The sequence below is a fragment of the Melopsittacus undulatus genome, chromosome 3, assembly GCF_012275295.1.
Source record: "Melopsittacus undulatus isolate bMelUnd1 chromosome 3, bMelUnd1.mat.Z, whole genome shotgun sequence".
Classification (NCBI taxonomy): domain Eukaryota; kingdom Metazoa; phylum Chordata; class Aves; order Psittaciformes; family Psittaculidae; genus Melopsittacus; species Melopsittacus undulatus.
The window spans coordinates 94,526,901-94,541,858 of NC_047529.1; the positions used below are offsets into that span (position 1 = coordinate 94,526,901).

The window sequence follows — 14,958 nt, forward strand, 5'->3', positions numbered from 1 at the left end:
GATACTCCTCTCCCAAGTGTTAAGGGCTTCCTCTCATGTATGGCTTTTTTCTTTTACACACCATAAAGAACTGAAAACAAAACATCCCAGGCTTTCGAATTAAAATACAAGCTTTACAACCACATAGCAAGCGTATGCTCTTATATTTCAGTTTAAGACTATATAATTTTATAGAGTACCAAAATAAGCAAAGGATCAGCACTCCATACAAAGTGTTAGTTCTTGTGAGGGTAGAAGGGAGATGGACTTTTAATTACACTAAACTTCTTTTGCAAGCCTAAAGAAAATTCCATTTCAGCAAACAGGTTTGGGTTTAAATTCCCAACATTTCTAGGTCATTAAATAGCGTTTCTTTAAAGACACTTTACATTGTTTTCACTCAAAGTAAAGGGATGATTTAAAGCAGTATTAACAAGAAGGTGGTGCTGTTACTGTTAATATGCAAATGCCATCTGCTATAAAAGCTAGAAGAGCAACACAAGTGCATCTTTACTTCTGAAGACTACTAGGAACGGACTAACATTTGAGAGAGGTTTCAAGCAGGCTACACCGGTTCTGGCCCCGGGCTGCTGCCGGGTCAGCCTCTGCAAGGCAAACCCCAGGTGCTGGCAGCGACATGTGTTCACACATATACCCAGAGTTCAACTCGGGACGGATATGCCTCTCCCCACCTTACAGCATTAGAATGCAAGAAAGCTGCAGCCAGCATTGCCACTGCGAGTTTACAAAAGCAGAAATCTCAACAAAATAGCACTTAAACCAAACGGAAGCTCTCTGTTCAATTCCAGGATTCCTTCCCCAGGACACCCCTCCTGTCCTGCCCCATTTCTCCCCCTGCTCCTTCCCTAGTCTATTTTACAATAAATAGGTTAAATGGATTTACATGATGCAAGCGCAACTCAAAGTCTTTTGCCCTATACATATAACCATGTTAAACTGTGAGATTATACATGTGATAGATCTCTAACAGAGCAACCACCATTTAGACTTTTAAAGAAACACAAGTATTTCAGCATGTACACAGTAATGAGTTCAAAGCTGTCCAACATAATCGTTTTTGTACATTCTCTTCCTCTTTATAGCCTTAAAGGGATTTTAGACCTTGATGGCAACAATCCCAAAACAAGAGTAAAATGAATTTATTTTATTGCAAACAAACGTCTAGAGTTAAATTTCTCCACCCACTTTCTTTAAAGAGAAAAGGAATCAGCAGGCTAAGGAGATACACCCATTTGAGAATTGACATGATTAAAAATTAGATAGAAAATGGGTGACTCACAGTTTCATTAGCTTACAAAATGGTGGAGTAACTACTACAAGCACACTAGGTATACAGTATTTTGTGGGGAAAGAGTTATACAGACACACAGCTAACTTCATATAGATCCCATTAGACAACTGGATTTACAACAAGTTTTGTTTAATAAGAAATGGGCAAAGCCAGCTTCTTTTCAGAATCAAAATGCAGAACAAATGGAAAAGAAATTATGGTGGTGTACCTTCACAAGTTTGAGCCTCCACAAATAATGCAACCAAGTTTTACAACTTTAAGAGCTTCTACATACACTCCACCTTCACTACTTTGCCCCGGGTTTCCTCTTTGCCCCCAGCATCTCTCAGAGTTCCAAGTATTACAAAAAATCCTAGTTATTGCCGGAAACTTTGACCTCCCGCTCCACCCCTCCCCACCCAACAGCTTTGTAGAGATGGTGGAGTGTAATTCGGAGCTTTACAGAATCTCATGGTGTTGCGGAGGGCTAGTGAGGAGCCTCCGTGCCAATCCGGTTGCTAACATTTCTATTGTATTGTGACATGACTCACGACTGTTTCTTAGAAATTGGGGGATGGGGAAGAAGGAGAAAATTCTTTAATAAAAAGACACCAGGTACAAAGCAACGTTTTACTTTTGTTGTGGTAAAAAAAAAGTCACATTTTACAGATAAAATGTAGAACCCTGAAATACTGACACATTCTCTTATCGTGCACAATGCTGAGGTTCTCTTACGAATCACTTTAAAACTGCAATTAAAAATGTACAAAAAAAAGAAAAGAAAAAATCAACCCACAAAGCTTCTAAAAAAGGAACCCGCAGGCACTTCCTCTTGTGGAATGTTTAAAAAGTTAGCCTACTAAAGAAAACAGTCGACTTCTTGTGAAGGTTTTGGAGAAATATGTATCAGTTCATTTATTTGGGTATTCAATAATATCCTTGGTGATAATGCTGACTCCATGGCTTCTGACCCCAGAATTGCTGCAACAAAGGGATAAATAGTTAATTTTAACCTGGAATCACATATTACATTTCTTACAGAAAAACAAAAGGTGTTTAGCATCTAATTCTCCTGGAACTACAGCAGATTAAAGTGCTCTCAAATAGCAGCAAGTTCCTGAATAACTGAAGGCAGTTAAGAGTTCACTTCACTGTAATAATGTGAAGTCCAATACTACATACCATTAAGACTGATAAGCCACAGCTGATATTTGATATATCAAGACCATCAAACCAGACCAAGTTTTGCACAGAAACCTATTTATAGCAATATTACCTAGCATTAGAAGATTTTGCTATCCAGTTTTGATTACACATTTAATTATTTCACACACCACTTTGAAACATTCAAGTTAACAATCAGTGGAAAGATAAAGTTACGACTACTTACACCCTGCTGCCACTGGTTGTAGCCCTGAGATTGGTTTTTGTAGCCACGATTATTTCCCCTTCCTCTGAAGTTCTGTAAGAGGACAACAGTTTTTAACTACCTTCATCTACAACTGGTATTTTTTAAGTGTACAAATACCAGTCTATTACCACCAGAACATCACGTAATATATAGAATCAATCTTTCAAATATGAAGTCTCAGGTCTAGGTTTAAATAAGGCAAAGTAAAAAGTCCCTGAAAAACACTACCTCACACCCTCCCAGCAGCTGCTCCTTAAACATGGGGCAAGAACCTCAGAATTAATAAACCAGCTCAAACTCCCTGCTAGTGGTCTGGAAAGCTAGAGCTAATCCAGTTCTGACTCACCCCATTTCCAGCTGCTAAACTGCACCAGGACAACTAAAAATACAACAGCTTGCCTATTTTTAGTTAGGCAATGCGGTAGTTGCTACAAGGATGTGTTATCTGAGCAGACAAAAGGATACGGTTCATACAACTGAAAATAGAAAAGTTAGCCCACAAAACTTCAAATGCAAGTTACAGAACAAGAAGGGGACACTGATACTAGTAGATAAAATACTGTATTTCCCCTATTCATCACAATTAGACAAACCTGAGTCCTGTTTACTACCTTGGGCTCCATCTGCTGGCTCTGCAGCAACCCAAATTATGTTTTCAAGTAATTCCACTGACAGCACATCAGTTAGGACCTCAGTTAGCATGTCTTTACTACTTGTGGTTGATACTAGACATGAAAACCAAACACTCACTCCAGAACTATTTCCAGAAAGTTCCCTAGGTGCTTGGTAAAGATACACCTTGACCCTAAGGCCAAGCAACAGTTACTACTACTGGAGTGTGGAGGGCAGAATCAAACACAAGCCTTCACACATGCCCTAAAAGCCTTTATCTTTTAACAGGAGAGAGGTACAGTTTCAACATGGAACCCCCCATTTCAGTATCAGAGCTTCTTATGCAACATTGAGAGCTCTGGGCACACAGAAATCCCCTAAAAGCATCACCTGGTTGTAGTTTCCCCTGTTGGGCATTCCACCTCTGTTATAGTTTCCTCTGTTTGAGTAGCCACCTCTGCTTGGAAAGACAGGGCCACGAGGATATGGGTACCCAATTGCACCGCTGCTGCCACCACCACCACCACCGCCTCCACCACCTCGCTGAGGCATGTTGCCTCCCCTCCTATTGTATCCACCACGATTGCCAGGGACTGCAGGGAGAAAGTTGTTTCAATCAAGTGACTGTTAGGTCTGAAATATTTCTAACATTAAGATTACTGTTCAAAATAACAATGGTATAGAAATAAGACATCCAAATTCAGTGCAAAAATTTCAGTGCAAAGATTTAAGTCGTAGATGGTAGTTTAACCATGTACTTAACCCCCCATACAGCCTGGGATACAAACAAGCACCAAACCTAACATAAAACCTCAAAGCTGGGCTTCAAACTACACGAACAGCATAATCCATGATCCTGCCAGCCTTCACTTTCGAAGTTGGACAATTAACTTTGTACTTATACACAGAACTGACTGAAGTCAAAACCAAGGTTCCCATCATATAACAACTGCAATGGAAGTACTCCACCACCCCCCAGGAGCAGCCTCCAAACTTTACAGGCTTATTTCTAAGCTCACCTCCTCCTCTGAAGTTGCCCCGCATGTTGAATCCTCCACGTCCTCTCTGACCCCTATTAAACTGATTTTTATTGCTTTTCTTGTTCTTCTTCGAGCCAGTGTTCTGTTTCTTTTCTGGTGGAAGAGACTTCTTACTCTCTTCTTTGTATTGTTCCAAAAGCTTCTGAGCTTCTTCCTTTTGCAACTCTACATAGATTATTTCATCAAAACATTCTGCTACCTCTGGCAGTGTGAAGTTCCCTATAATTGCAAAAACACTGAGTATTCAGCATCTACATTCAGGTACAGTCAAAGCTGTAATTTAATCACCTTTCTCCCATTCTTCCTCCCTCCCCCCACATTCCTTCAGCATAGGGACATTACAGAATTTGAGCATTTAAGAAAGGTAACAGTGACAAAAGAAATAAACAGGTTTTCATGGAGTTGCCAGTACTGTGCCAAACCTTGAGAACATTCTGCCTATATCTTTTTTTTTCTTTTATAAGCCTCCACTCAGAGTACCAGTTTCTGCCAAATATGTCACTTATATAGGGCACTTTATGCCAAGACAGCTTTGTGCATCTGCATGAAGCATATCAGCATAACTGAGTAGTGTTAAGGACTGCAGCAGAGGGAACACAATATAGTGTTGTCCTACAAGTTACAATAGTCTTCCAGTTTTGATTAAGTACAACTGTTTAAGATAAAGTGATTTTTTAGACTTCACGTTTACTTAATCCTTTAAACAGATACTCAGCATCCTAAAACACAGTATAGGATTATGTTCCATGCCTTTCATTTTGAGAACTGCATGCTCTGGAAGATCTTTTCCCTCCACCTCTGCCTTCTTTTGTGTTCTTTGCTTGTAGTCTTCATCTTTTGGGCAAACAACAACTGCTTTGCGCTGGAAGCCTGCAAACAGGCACATTTTTCTCCTCTGCGCAGCTGCAGACACATTTGTCTGAAAAAAATGCAGTAACTTACTACACGTAGCTGTCATTGTAAGAGTTAAGGAAGTCAACTTATGGTGTATAGACTTCACCTCTACAAGAGCTTGCAATGAAGTTTACAAATAACTGGACATAAAGATGCTGCATAATGCAAAGTTACGAGCTCATATCCACGTGTTAAAACACTATTCCTCCCACATCCCATAAATCTACAGAAGTTCAGACAAGCATTTGTAAACAGCGTCTCAACTTTGTGTCCCCTGAATGAGTAGTAAGCCAGTAAGTGAAACAATAGCTATTAACAATGTAACTTTAATCCCATTTAATTACTGCACTACAGCCTATAACAAAATTTCCTTAACCATTTTTTACTGAAGCTTCTACCTGATCCAAAATGAAATTCCGCTTCTTACGAGCTGCAATCTCAATGAACTTTCCAAGACACTGTGGAGCTCTCTGCAGCAGTGTGTTAAGTTTTCCAGTGTCTGCCATCTGCCGCTTAAAACCTGCCACCTGCAGAGATTTCCCAGAGTTAATTAATGTAACCCTGAGACAAGTGGATGACATTTTTCTTTGCTAAATGCTTTCTGCACAGATTCAACAACTGTTCAATTCAAAGCCACAGCTACAAACTCGTAACTGGAATTCCCAAAGTCTCTGTAAGACACAGAGCTTTAGAAATGACTCTAGGTCAATCAATACAGCTAAATCCAAGGTATGCTCATAACATTACCAAATCATATCACTGTCCTCAGAACATTTAGCTTTAAAAAGAAATACTTGACCAGTCGGCAACAATTGACTTGCATAGCACCAGGAATGCTTCAGAATCCTGCCGTGCCACAGATGAGCTCACAGCTCAGTGAGATAAAAGAACAACTTTAACAGTCACTAGCTAAGCAGTAGCTAGTTCCTAAGATTTTTGTTTATACAAAAGAACACCGAAGACCCTGGATTTACAGCAAGCCTTTAACATACCAACAACTAAAATGTCACCACTTACCATCATTTTATCCATAATAGTGTTTGTCCCAAGAATGTTGTATTTCCCAGGATTTGCTGCTGCATGTTTGGTAACCCATGTAGTCTTGCCAGCTCCAGGCAAGCCAATCATCATCACCACCTATGATGACAAATTCTATACTTGAGATACTAGCCCAAAGTTTTTCTTTAATCTGCAACTTAGACTAACAAGCCTAATGGAAACTGGGTGTGGTGGAACAGGGATACTGGAGGGGTGAGGAGTCAGGGGATACCAAGCACTAAAGCTCCCACACAAAAAGGTCAGTGTGCTATCTCCACAACTCTGATACTATCAACAAGAAACCTACCTCACAGTCTTTCTTTTGCTCAGGTCCCTTTGGTCCTCGGACCCTATCCTCCAAGGGGACCTTCTGGATGAAGGTGTACTCTTCTGGTACAGGAAAGTAAGGTTCCTCCTTCTGGCCAAAGTTGAACTCAACTGCACAGTTATGGCAGAGAACATGTGGGAAGAGTGGCCGCCCATCAAGAACTTCCTTGCTTATTTTGAATGCAACACCAAGCTCTTGTCCATTCTTGGAATATGAGAGTTCCACTTCATCACCATCAAAATTCTGTTTTTCAGACAAAGCATTAGTTTGGGTAAAATTACTCACCTTGCTCTATAAAGTTGTATTTGTCATTTCACTATATTGGCTACTCTAACTCAACCTCTGTAACACTAATACATTATAAAGGAACTACTTAATTTGTGTTAGGATGAACTGCTATCAACAATAGCCTCCTTTAAAATCTGTTGTGTTCACCACCACCACCCCACATTCACACCTTTCTGTGAATATGCAATCATAACACATTGACGGCAGTCACTCTTGGCAAAACCTGCCATTTCTACCTCCTCCCTATGTTAAACTTGTCATGCTTGAAGTTTTTCTGTATTTGATTTACTGCCTCTCACAAAGTAGTCTAGAAATTCAAGGATGTTTTTCATTAAAAGAAAATATAAGGGAAAACTTACAGCAAAACACCCAATCACATCATTTTCATCAAACTTCTCACCAAAGTCTTCAGTCTCACAATTGCATGTCTTTATGCCTTTTAGAGAATACCCATAAGAAAATTCTTCTTCACCTGAAGAAATATAATTTACTTATTAAGAAGAGGCATTTTCACCTAACCATTTAGAAATACAATCACTTTACAGCTACTTCAAGGTAAGCTGCTGTTCAGAATGTTTTGATTAATGCTACAAGCTATGACCCCCAAACCAGCTACAGTGTGTTTTTATATTCAAGAATACCCTCACTTGAGATAGAACAGCAGTGTTTCCCCATCCCAGTTTTAAAAGCCTTAATGCTGCTAGCTCCAGATTCATGTTGACACAAAGCTGAACTGCCAGATAGTCATGAGCAAGTATTTTTAAACTCTGAAGACCTGATTATGCACCGGTATACCTGTACCGCAGTTAGTCAGAAAGGCTTTCTGACTTTAGTCTCCAGCAGCACTTACCCCTCCCCATTTTAAAGGGAGTTTAGCAGACCTTCAGCCTATGCGACAGCTGAGGATGAAGCTGCAAGGAACAAGCTAACAGAAGTGTCAAACACAAGGACTCAGATGGAACTCAACAAGAGAGCTGCTGCTGCTGCTGTCAGAACACACCAATTAACAGACATTTCTTAAAAAGACATTTCTCAGCAGCAGATATTATCTATAAATATCATTTATGATCTGTTCCCACAGATCTAATCTTTCTAGCTACTTTCAGAAATAAGGATTCTCCCATCAAAGTCAAAAGAACGATACTGTGGTTATCCAGGAATTCTAATTCACTGGTTAAATCTTATACTATGCCCCACCCTTAAAAGAAAAATAAATTAAGTGGGAAAGACCCCCTCTTCCTATTTATGGCAGTACATGGAAAAGACAAATCCTTAATATTGCCAGGTCTTTAGGAACATTTTCAACAACCCATACTTGACCACTGAAAGAACTGACTCTCAGATCTTCAATGCCTTTTCAGACCTGAATACTTAATGACTTTATCTGCTGCCAGTAATAAGCTTTCCCACATCATGTCCAGTGAATGACCCAAGTTAAGATCATTTTTCAGAACACATAGGCTATAGTCACTAAGCTTTCCCCATCTGCTGAAGAAAAAATTACTTAAAACTTCAACCATGTATACAACAAACAGAAAAATAGTCAAATGTTTAAGCCTTACCAAGCAACATTCCACTTGCATTCAGTGACCAGCCAACTCTCACTTCATGTATGTCAATGTCTTTTGTATACAGGTGTTTAACAGGAATCTTTTCTGTAACCTATTTTTAAATTATTCATTAAAAGGTATGTAATATTTATTAGACACTACTGAGATGGAAACACAAAGGTAACATCTGTAACCTTTACACTTTGGTTAAATCGTTGCTAAATCCGAGCAATCACCTTCTGCAAAAACAAAACATGCTTCAGTGAAACATGTGAAACCACAATCCAGTGACTAAATAGTTACATCTCCCAACTGATCAATGAAGATGCAAGATACAATATACCTTCAAAGCATTTAGTCATAGCAGTTCATCTCGCTAGCCAAAAGCCTTGATCCTTTTGATATGGTATTAAAATCACAAACAAGATACAGTGTTTTTTGGTTGGGTTTTGTTTTAAATAATCACCATGAAGTTGGGATTAACAATAAATTACTTTGCCAATGAAATGTGGTGATGGATTAAAAATATTGCTGCATATAGACTGGGTAAACTATTACAGTCTTGTGTCCCTTGTCACAGGAAGACAACTTCCTGGGCAATTTGCCAGCTTCCAAACAACATAACCAGATTCAAAAAAACCCTATATAAAAGCACTGGAATCTGTAGGCAACCATCTCTTTTCCAACTGCCTTTACAAATGTCACCAAACTAAAGCAACTAAGAGGCATCCTAGCAGTTTCTAGAACTGTGCGAGCCAGGGGACACCAAAAATGAAACCGATTTGAAAGTGAATAGGGCAGTAAATACCAGCATCAATTTAATTTCATTGTCCTGAGTTGTAAGTACCAAGAGACATAGGAATCACTTGATGCAAGAACATGGAGAATGGAATCACTACCCACCCCTCCTGGTAGTAGTTAAATTTGCAAGTACTAAAGAGGACAGAGTAAGTATTTATATACACAGGCACATCAAATGTGAAGAAGCCTTTAACACAGATTTTTTTTTTTTACTTAACAAGCTTTGTGCCTCCTGTTACTCTTTTGTCTAGAACTTGGAGAAATCTTTTTTCACAAGGCTGACTGCTCTTTTCCATTCCTACCCTTTAGGTGAGCTCCTGCACTGCTGAATACTCACATTCATTGTGTACACAAGTCAGAATTATTGAGGTTGAAAGGGACCTCTGGAGGTCATCTAGTCCCACATACCTGCTTACAGCAGGTCAAACTCAGAGGCTAAGTAGGAACAGAAAAAAGGGACTTCTGGGATAATTTAGATCCCTGAAGGAAAAAAAAATAAATAGAAAGAGCCAAGAAATGCATTTTGTAATCTTCAGAAAGCACACGTGAACTTCTGACTAGTGAGTACCAAAATTCTGCAAGTGCTGATGCAAGAAACTCTTGCTTCAAAAATGAGTTACACATTCCTGAGAGCTTTTTTTTGTTGTTAAATGGAAGTTCTTAGAAGTAGAGGTCTTCCAAATTGAGCCATCTTTTATCAGAAACCATTTTATAGGCTCTTAAGAGAAGGCCTTCTGAAAATCCTGTTCACCTGAATTAGTTTCAGCCGAGTACAAAAAACTTGAAAGAATAAACAAAATTGTATCCAAGCATGCAAGAAGCAATCTCCCATAAAACACCGGTTTAACTCACCTTCATCTCAAAGCAGACTTTGCCTTTAGAAACTCCATAGGAGGCTCTCCCTCCAGCCCAAAGGAAAGCAAAGCTTTCCATGGTCAGAGAGGAAGCACTAAAGCGGTCTCTTGAGATTTTAAAATGCAGGTCACAGTTATCTGTTAACATAAAAATCATTGTTTACTCTCATTACAAAATTAAGTACGGTTGTCCAACTTTATGCATTAAAGGTGATTTTCAAGACAAACTGCCAGCAACTGCTCAGCATCTTTCAGGAAACCAACTGAACACATGCCTAGACTGAGCTGCAGGCTGAAGGTCAGCCAAAATCTTATGAAAAGCTAGCCAACAAGAATAATTTAAGCTGCCATCTTCACTTCTGCCACCAAATTTCCTCTGCTTTTATCATCTGCTTGAAAACCTGGCTTTCACCTCACCTATTTCAACCTTTTTTGTCTGTTACCTATTTCCATCAATACAGAGCAAATGAACCTGCATCATGCTCTGCACTTGCTAGATACCTCTTTTTAAATCTGCTCATGCCCAAACCTAAGGGTGGCTGAGAGGTAAATAGGAACCCAAGTATTTCCATTTAAGTACTGAAAGTAGTATTGTCTTGGTTTACATAGCCAACCAGCAAGTCCAATTAGATTAAGCCAATTAGAGTCAGTTAAAAGTCAAGTGCAGGTAGGGTAACGTGCAGAATGTGGCAAGAAAACCTACTTCACCTAAGAAACACCATCTGGCACTACAAATTCACCTACTGCCCTAAGAACTTAACTGGAACCTTTTACAGACATCTTCAGGCTGCACACTGAATTTTGAAATTTATCTTCTAGCTGTCTTCAAAAAGACAATGCAAAATGGTAACACAAGGTGCAGGATATAGCATTTGAACTCCCCAGAGTAAGGAATCCATATAAGAAACTTCAAGCCTATTTGACAGTTACATGAAAAGAGCAGAATGAGCAAGCAGCAAGTTGTTCTGCCCTGGTATAAAACCTGCATGTCACCCTAGCACCCTGAAATACAGCCTTCACTCTATTACTGGCAACTCATCCACGATAATCTTGTGTTTGCATACAGCTATCCCCAATTGCAACTACAGTAATGGTGATTCCAGTGTTCTCTCATTAGTACTTCTGACTTTATTTACTACAGGAAACCCAAATAAAATCATACAGAATAAACCCACCTGTGTAGGCTGCTTTTAGGACAAGTGAGAACAGAACTTGAAGTTTAGCTTCCTTATAAGACACAGCCCTTAACAGCACTAAACCTCTTTTATGTCTGGATCACTATGGTCCATAAAAAAGAGCACCGAATTATTGACATAATTCAATCTTAAAGCTGATTCTGATTTCTGAGTAGCCTGTTGACACTTGAAACTAAAAATAACAAAAGATTGGAACTACTCAGTAACTGGGAAAATCAGAAGCTTCCACAAAGGTGACTACCCACCAGGTTAGCAGCCAGAAACTTGAGATTTAGTTACCAAAATGTCAAGAACAGTATATCCAGCAATTCATGTGGTTGAAACTAATACCTCCTTCCATTTCAGAACATTTCTCAGGAGAACAAAACCCACCTGAACCCACTACCAAATATGTCAGCAAATGCCAAAATTTAAGATATCCTTCCATGGTGTTTGAAGAATTGAACAAATTCAAGCATCACTTAAGTTTCCTAATATTGCACCAAGTCCTTATATTTACCCCTGAGAACATGTCAACTTTGCCCCAGTTATAGTGCATCACAACAATAGTAACATTTATAATCTGCCTCAAAAGCCACAGTTTGTAGGTGCTTGTCCACTCTGATGACCTCCTGACCAATTCTCTGCCACTCAATTTGCACAGATCACACCCCATCCCCAAATTCCCAGGTTGCACAAACAGGTCATTCATTTTTCAGGTCTTACCTGATTTTGTTAAATTTATCAGGAGACATGAACAGAGCCTCAGCAAGTTATACAGGAAGCTCACTTCACGAACTGTACTGTTGTAGTCACCTACGCTACCAACTCTCAAAACTTTCCCAAGTTAAAAGCTCATGTGCTATGTAATTAATTTCCCAAGCTGTTTTTAGAGTGGTCTCCGCTCACTTTGCATTTGGTCACCTTGGTTTCCATACTAGTGTTTTGGTTAACAGTTCTTTAAACAAAATGCACGGGATCACAGACTTAACTAGAACTCAAATCTTATTCCTGCTGAAGACCCATATATCCCTCTGTACTGAAAATGGGTGGAAACACCATTTCTTTGCCTTTTTTTAAGTTATTTGGTAATGGAAGTTAACAGATGTATTCACTCCACATTTCAGAAAGTGTTGTTTCCACACTAAAAGCAACACATTGCATCTTTACAGCATAAAGAAAATTGTTTACTCACAAGTATCAAGACAAACCACTGTGTCATCAAAATGTTCATCTTCTTCTTCAACAGGTGGTTGAGGTGACTTAGCTCTGAACAAAACAAAAATAACCAACCAAAATATAACTAAGCTACATCCATCTTCAAACTATTAAAACAAGCATTTCTGTTCTTTCATTCTCATTCACAAAATGCTGCCCAGCATCATGTTTATTTACCTGCTGTACTTATTTTCCTCAATGTACTCAAAATATCCACGGCCATGGTCTTCACGTGGTCTCTTCACTCCTCTCTTTTTCTCACCAGGTTTTTGTTCTGCTTTAGCATCGCCTGCAACAAAATTAACAACTTAATTACACAAAGTCATTCTTCATGATCTCGAATAAAATCCTACATGACGGGTACAACTTTGGAAACTGAAGAATCTACAACACAAAAAAAAACAATACTACCCTATACAGAGGATTCTGCTTTGTACTAAGATAAGCACCGGCATCTCGAATTTTCTCAGAGGACCCAAAAACCTTGTCTGCTAAATCATCTCAAGCGGACAGCACACCACGCACCGCCGGTGCGGTGCTCGACGTTAAGATCCACACACACCCCTCGCGAAGTTCAAAAAATAAACCAAAAATCAGACAAAAAAAAACCCCTCCCGCGACGCCAGGCCGGCACCTCCCAGCTCCCCCCCTTCCCCGGGAGCAGGACATTCCGGGCCGCCCGCAAGGACACGGAGCGGCCCGCACGACTGCGCCTCCTCTCGGCAGGCCCGGCGCGGGGCCGCGCGGCTGCCCGCGGGGAAAGGATTCCTCCTCCTCCCGCCTCCATTGTACCAGGCCTTCCCAGCGCCATCCCGAGCGGGGCCCAGCCCGGAAATGACGTACCGCCACCGAGCGCTCCTCGGCACAACACAGCGCGCCCCAGCGGCCCCTCCGCCTCCCACACCACCCGCTCCGCGGTCCGGCGCGACGGCCCCTTCCCCCCCGCCCCCTGCCCCTCCCCCACCAGCCCCGCGCCACAGCCCCTCACGGGACCCCCACCCACCCCCCCCCCCCCGGGGAGCACGCGGTGCTAAGCGTGGGGGGGTTGGGGGCAGGCAGTGGATGCGCTGGCCACGAACGCCCTCCCGCGCGTGCCCCGGAAACCACCAGTCCGTTGCCCCCCCCCCCCCACTCCCGCGACGGGGTTTCCCGAGGGGGATTAACGGCCTCCTTACGCCCCCCCCCTTCCCGCCGCTCGCACTCACCCCCGGCGGCCTGAGCCCCGGGTCGGCCACCGCCGCCTTCTGCTTTCTTCTGCTGCTGCTGCTGCTTGGCGGGGCCCGCCGGGCCGGAGGCCGCCGCCGACGGCGGCCCCGAGGCGCCGCCAGCGCCCTTGCTGGGGGCTTCCTTGGTGGCGCCGCGCGGCTGGAGGAGCGGCGGAGGCTGCTGTTGGGGCTGAGACTGCGGCGGCTGCTGCTCCCCGTGCCCGTTGGCGTCCCCAGCCGCGGCCGCGTCCTCCTCGTCTGCGAGCTCATCCTCCCCCTCTTGGAAACCCTGATCGTCTCCGTTCTCATCCTCCTCCTCCTCCTCTTCCTCCTCCTCGCCGCCCGCCTCCTCTTCCATGGGGCCGCCCCCGGCCCCCGCCCGCTCGCCGTTCTCCTCTCCCAGCTCCATGGCGTCGCCATCGGCGGCCTCCAGCCCTTCCTCGTCGTCGTCCTCCGCCATGGAGGCCGCGGCCTGGTCGGGGCCTCCCCCTTGGTGGAGCTGCGAGGCGCCCCCGCCGCTCTCGGCCGCCTCCTCCTCCATGCTGCCGTTGCCAGGCTCAACTGCGCCGCTGGCGGGGCCTCCCCCGCCGGCCTCCTCCTGGTCTAGCGCGGCCTGGAGCCGCTCCATGAGCTCGGCCTTGAGGCCCTTGTCGGAGAGGCGCCGCTTTTTCAGCTCCTCCTTCAGCTCCGACACCTTCAGCTTCTTCACGTTGACGGGCGAGCAGCTCATGGCGGCGGCGGCGGCTCGATCCCCGGGCGGGCGGCGCGCGGGCGGGCGGGCTGGCGGCGGGGTGGGTCGGACGGCGGCGGCTGTGGGTAGCGGCCCCGGCGGGAGGCGGTGGGTGTGTGGTGCGGCTGGTTCGTGCGGCTGCGGCAGCTGCAGAGCGGACCCGCCTGGCGCCAAATCCTTTCACCGAGCTCGCGAGGGAGACGCGCCTCGCGGGGCCGAGCACGCAGCACTGCCCGCCCCGCCCCCGCGCACGTAGTCCCTCCTTCCCCCTCCCTCCCCCCCGCTACCGTAACGGCCGCCCGCGCGCACCCCGTACCGTAAATACCCGCCGTGGCGCAGCGGTTCCGCGCGCTGGACGTACCGGCCTCGCGCGCAGGGTACCCGCGGCGGCGGCGGCAAGAGCAGCTCCGCCGGGCCCAGGCCGAGGACACAGAGCCGCTCTCCCCGCCCGAGCACTGCGCGCCTTGCTGGCGGCTGTGCGTGCGCCATGTTGGGCTGGCGGCAGCGGGAAGCGCGGCGGCACGCACCGCGGGTTGTCCCGTCT

At 43.8% G+C, this 14,958-nt stretch overlaps 1 protein-coding gene across 1 annotated transcript; it reads right to left on the bottom strand.

Moving 5' to 3' along the window:
• Nucleotides 1-964: 964 nt before the first annotated feature.
• On the bottom strand, nt 965-14,634 carry HNRNPU (heterogeneous nuclear ribonucleoprotein U). The gene is made up of 14 exons (XM_034061006.1): nt 13,685-14,634; nt 12,657-12,768; nt 12,457-12,530; nt 10,085-10,224; nt 8,444-8,543; nt 7,241-7,353; nt 6,573-6,836; nt 6,245-6,364; nt 5,626-5,754; nt 5,084-5,252; nt 4,313-4,552; nt 3,684-3,886; nt 2,661-2,732; nt 965-2,251 (listed from the first exon to the last, which is right to left on the bottom strand). Exons 1-14 carry the CDS (start codon nt 14,412-14,414, stop codon nt 2,198-2,200), a joined length of 2,520 nt encoding a protein of 839 aa, XP_033916897.1. The 5' UTR covers nt 14,415-14,634; the 3' UTR covers nt 965-2,197.
• Nucleotides 14,635-14,958: the final 324 nt, after the last annotated feature.

Bases quoted from the DNA above. Each gene is read 5' to 3' on its own strand.
- HNRNPU (XM_034061006.1), bottom strand. From the start codon at position 14,414: ATGAGCTGCTCGCCCGTCAACGTGAAGAAGCTGAAGGTGTCGGAGCTG. The intron at 7,354-8,443 runs GTAAGGCTTAAA...ATATTTCTTCAG, and splicing joins TGCAAGTGGAATGTTGCTTG to GTGAAGAAGAATTTTCTTAT. The intron at 3,887-4,312 runs GTGAGCTTAGAA...TTCTCCCTGCAG, and splicing joins GGGCAACTTCAGAGGAGGAG to TCCCTGGCAATCGTGGTGGA.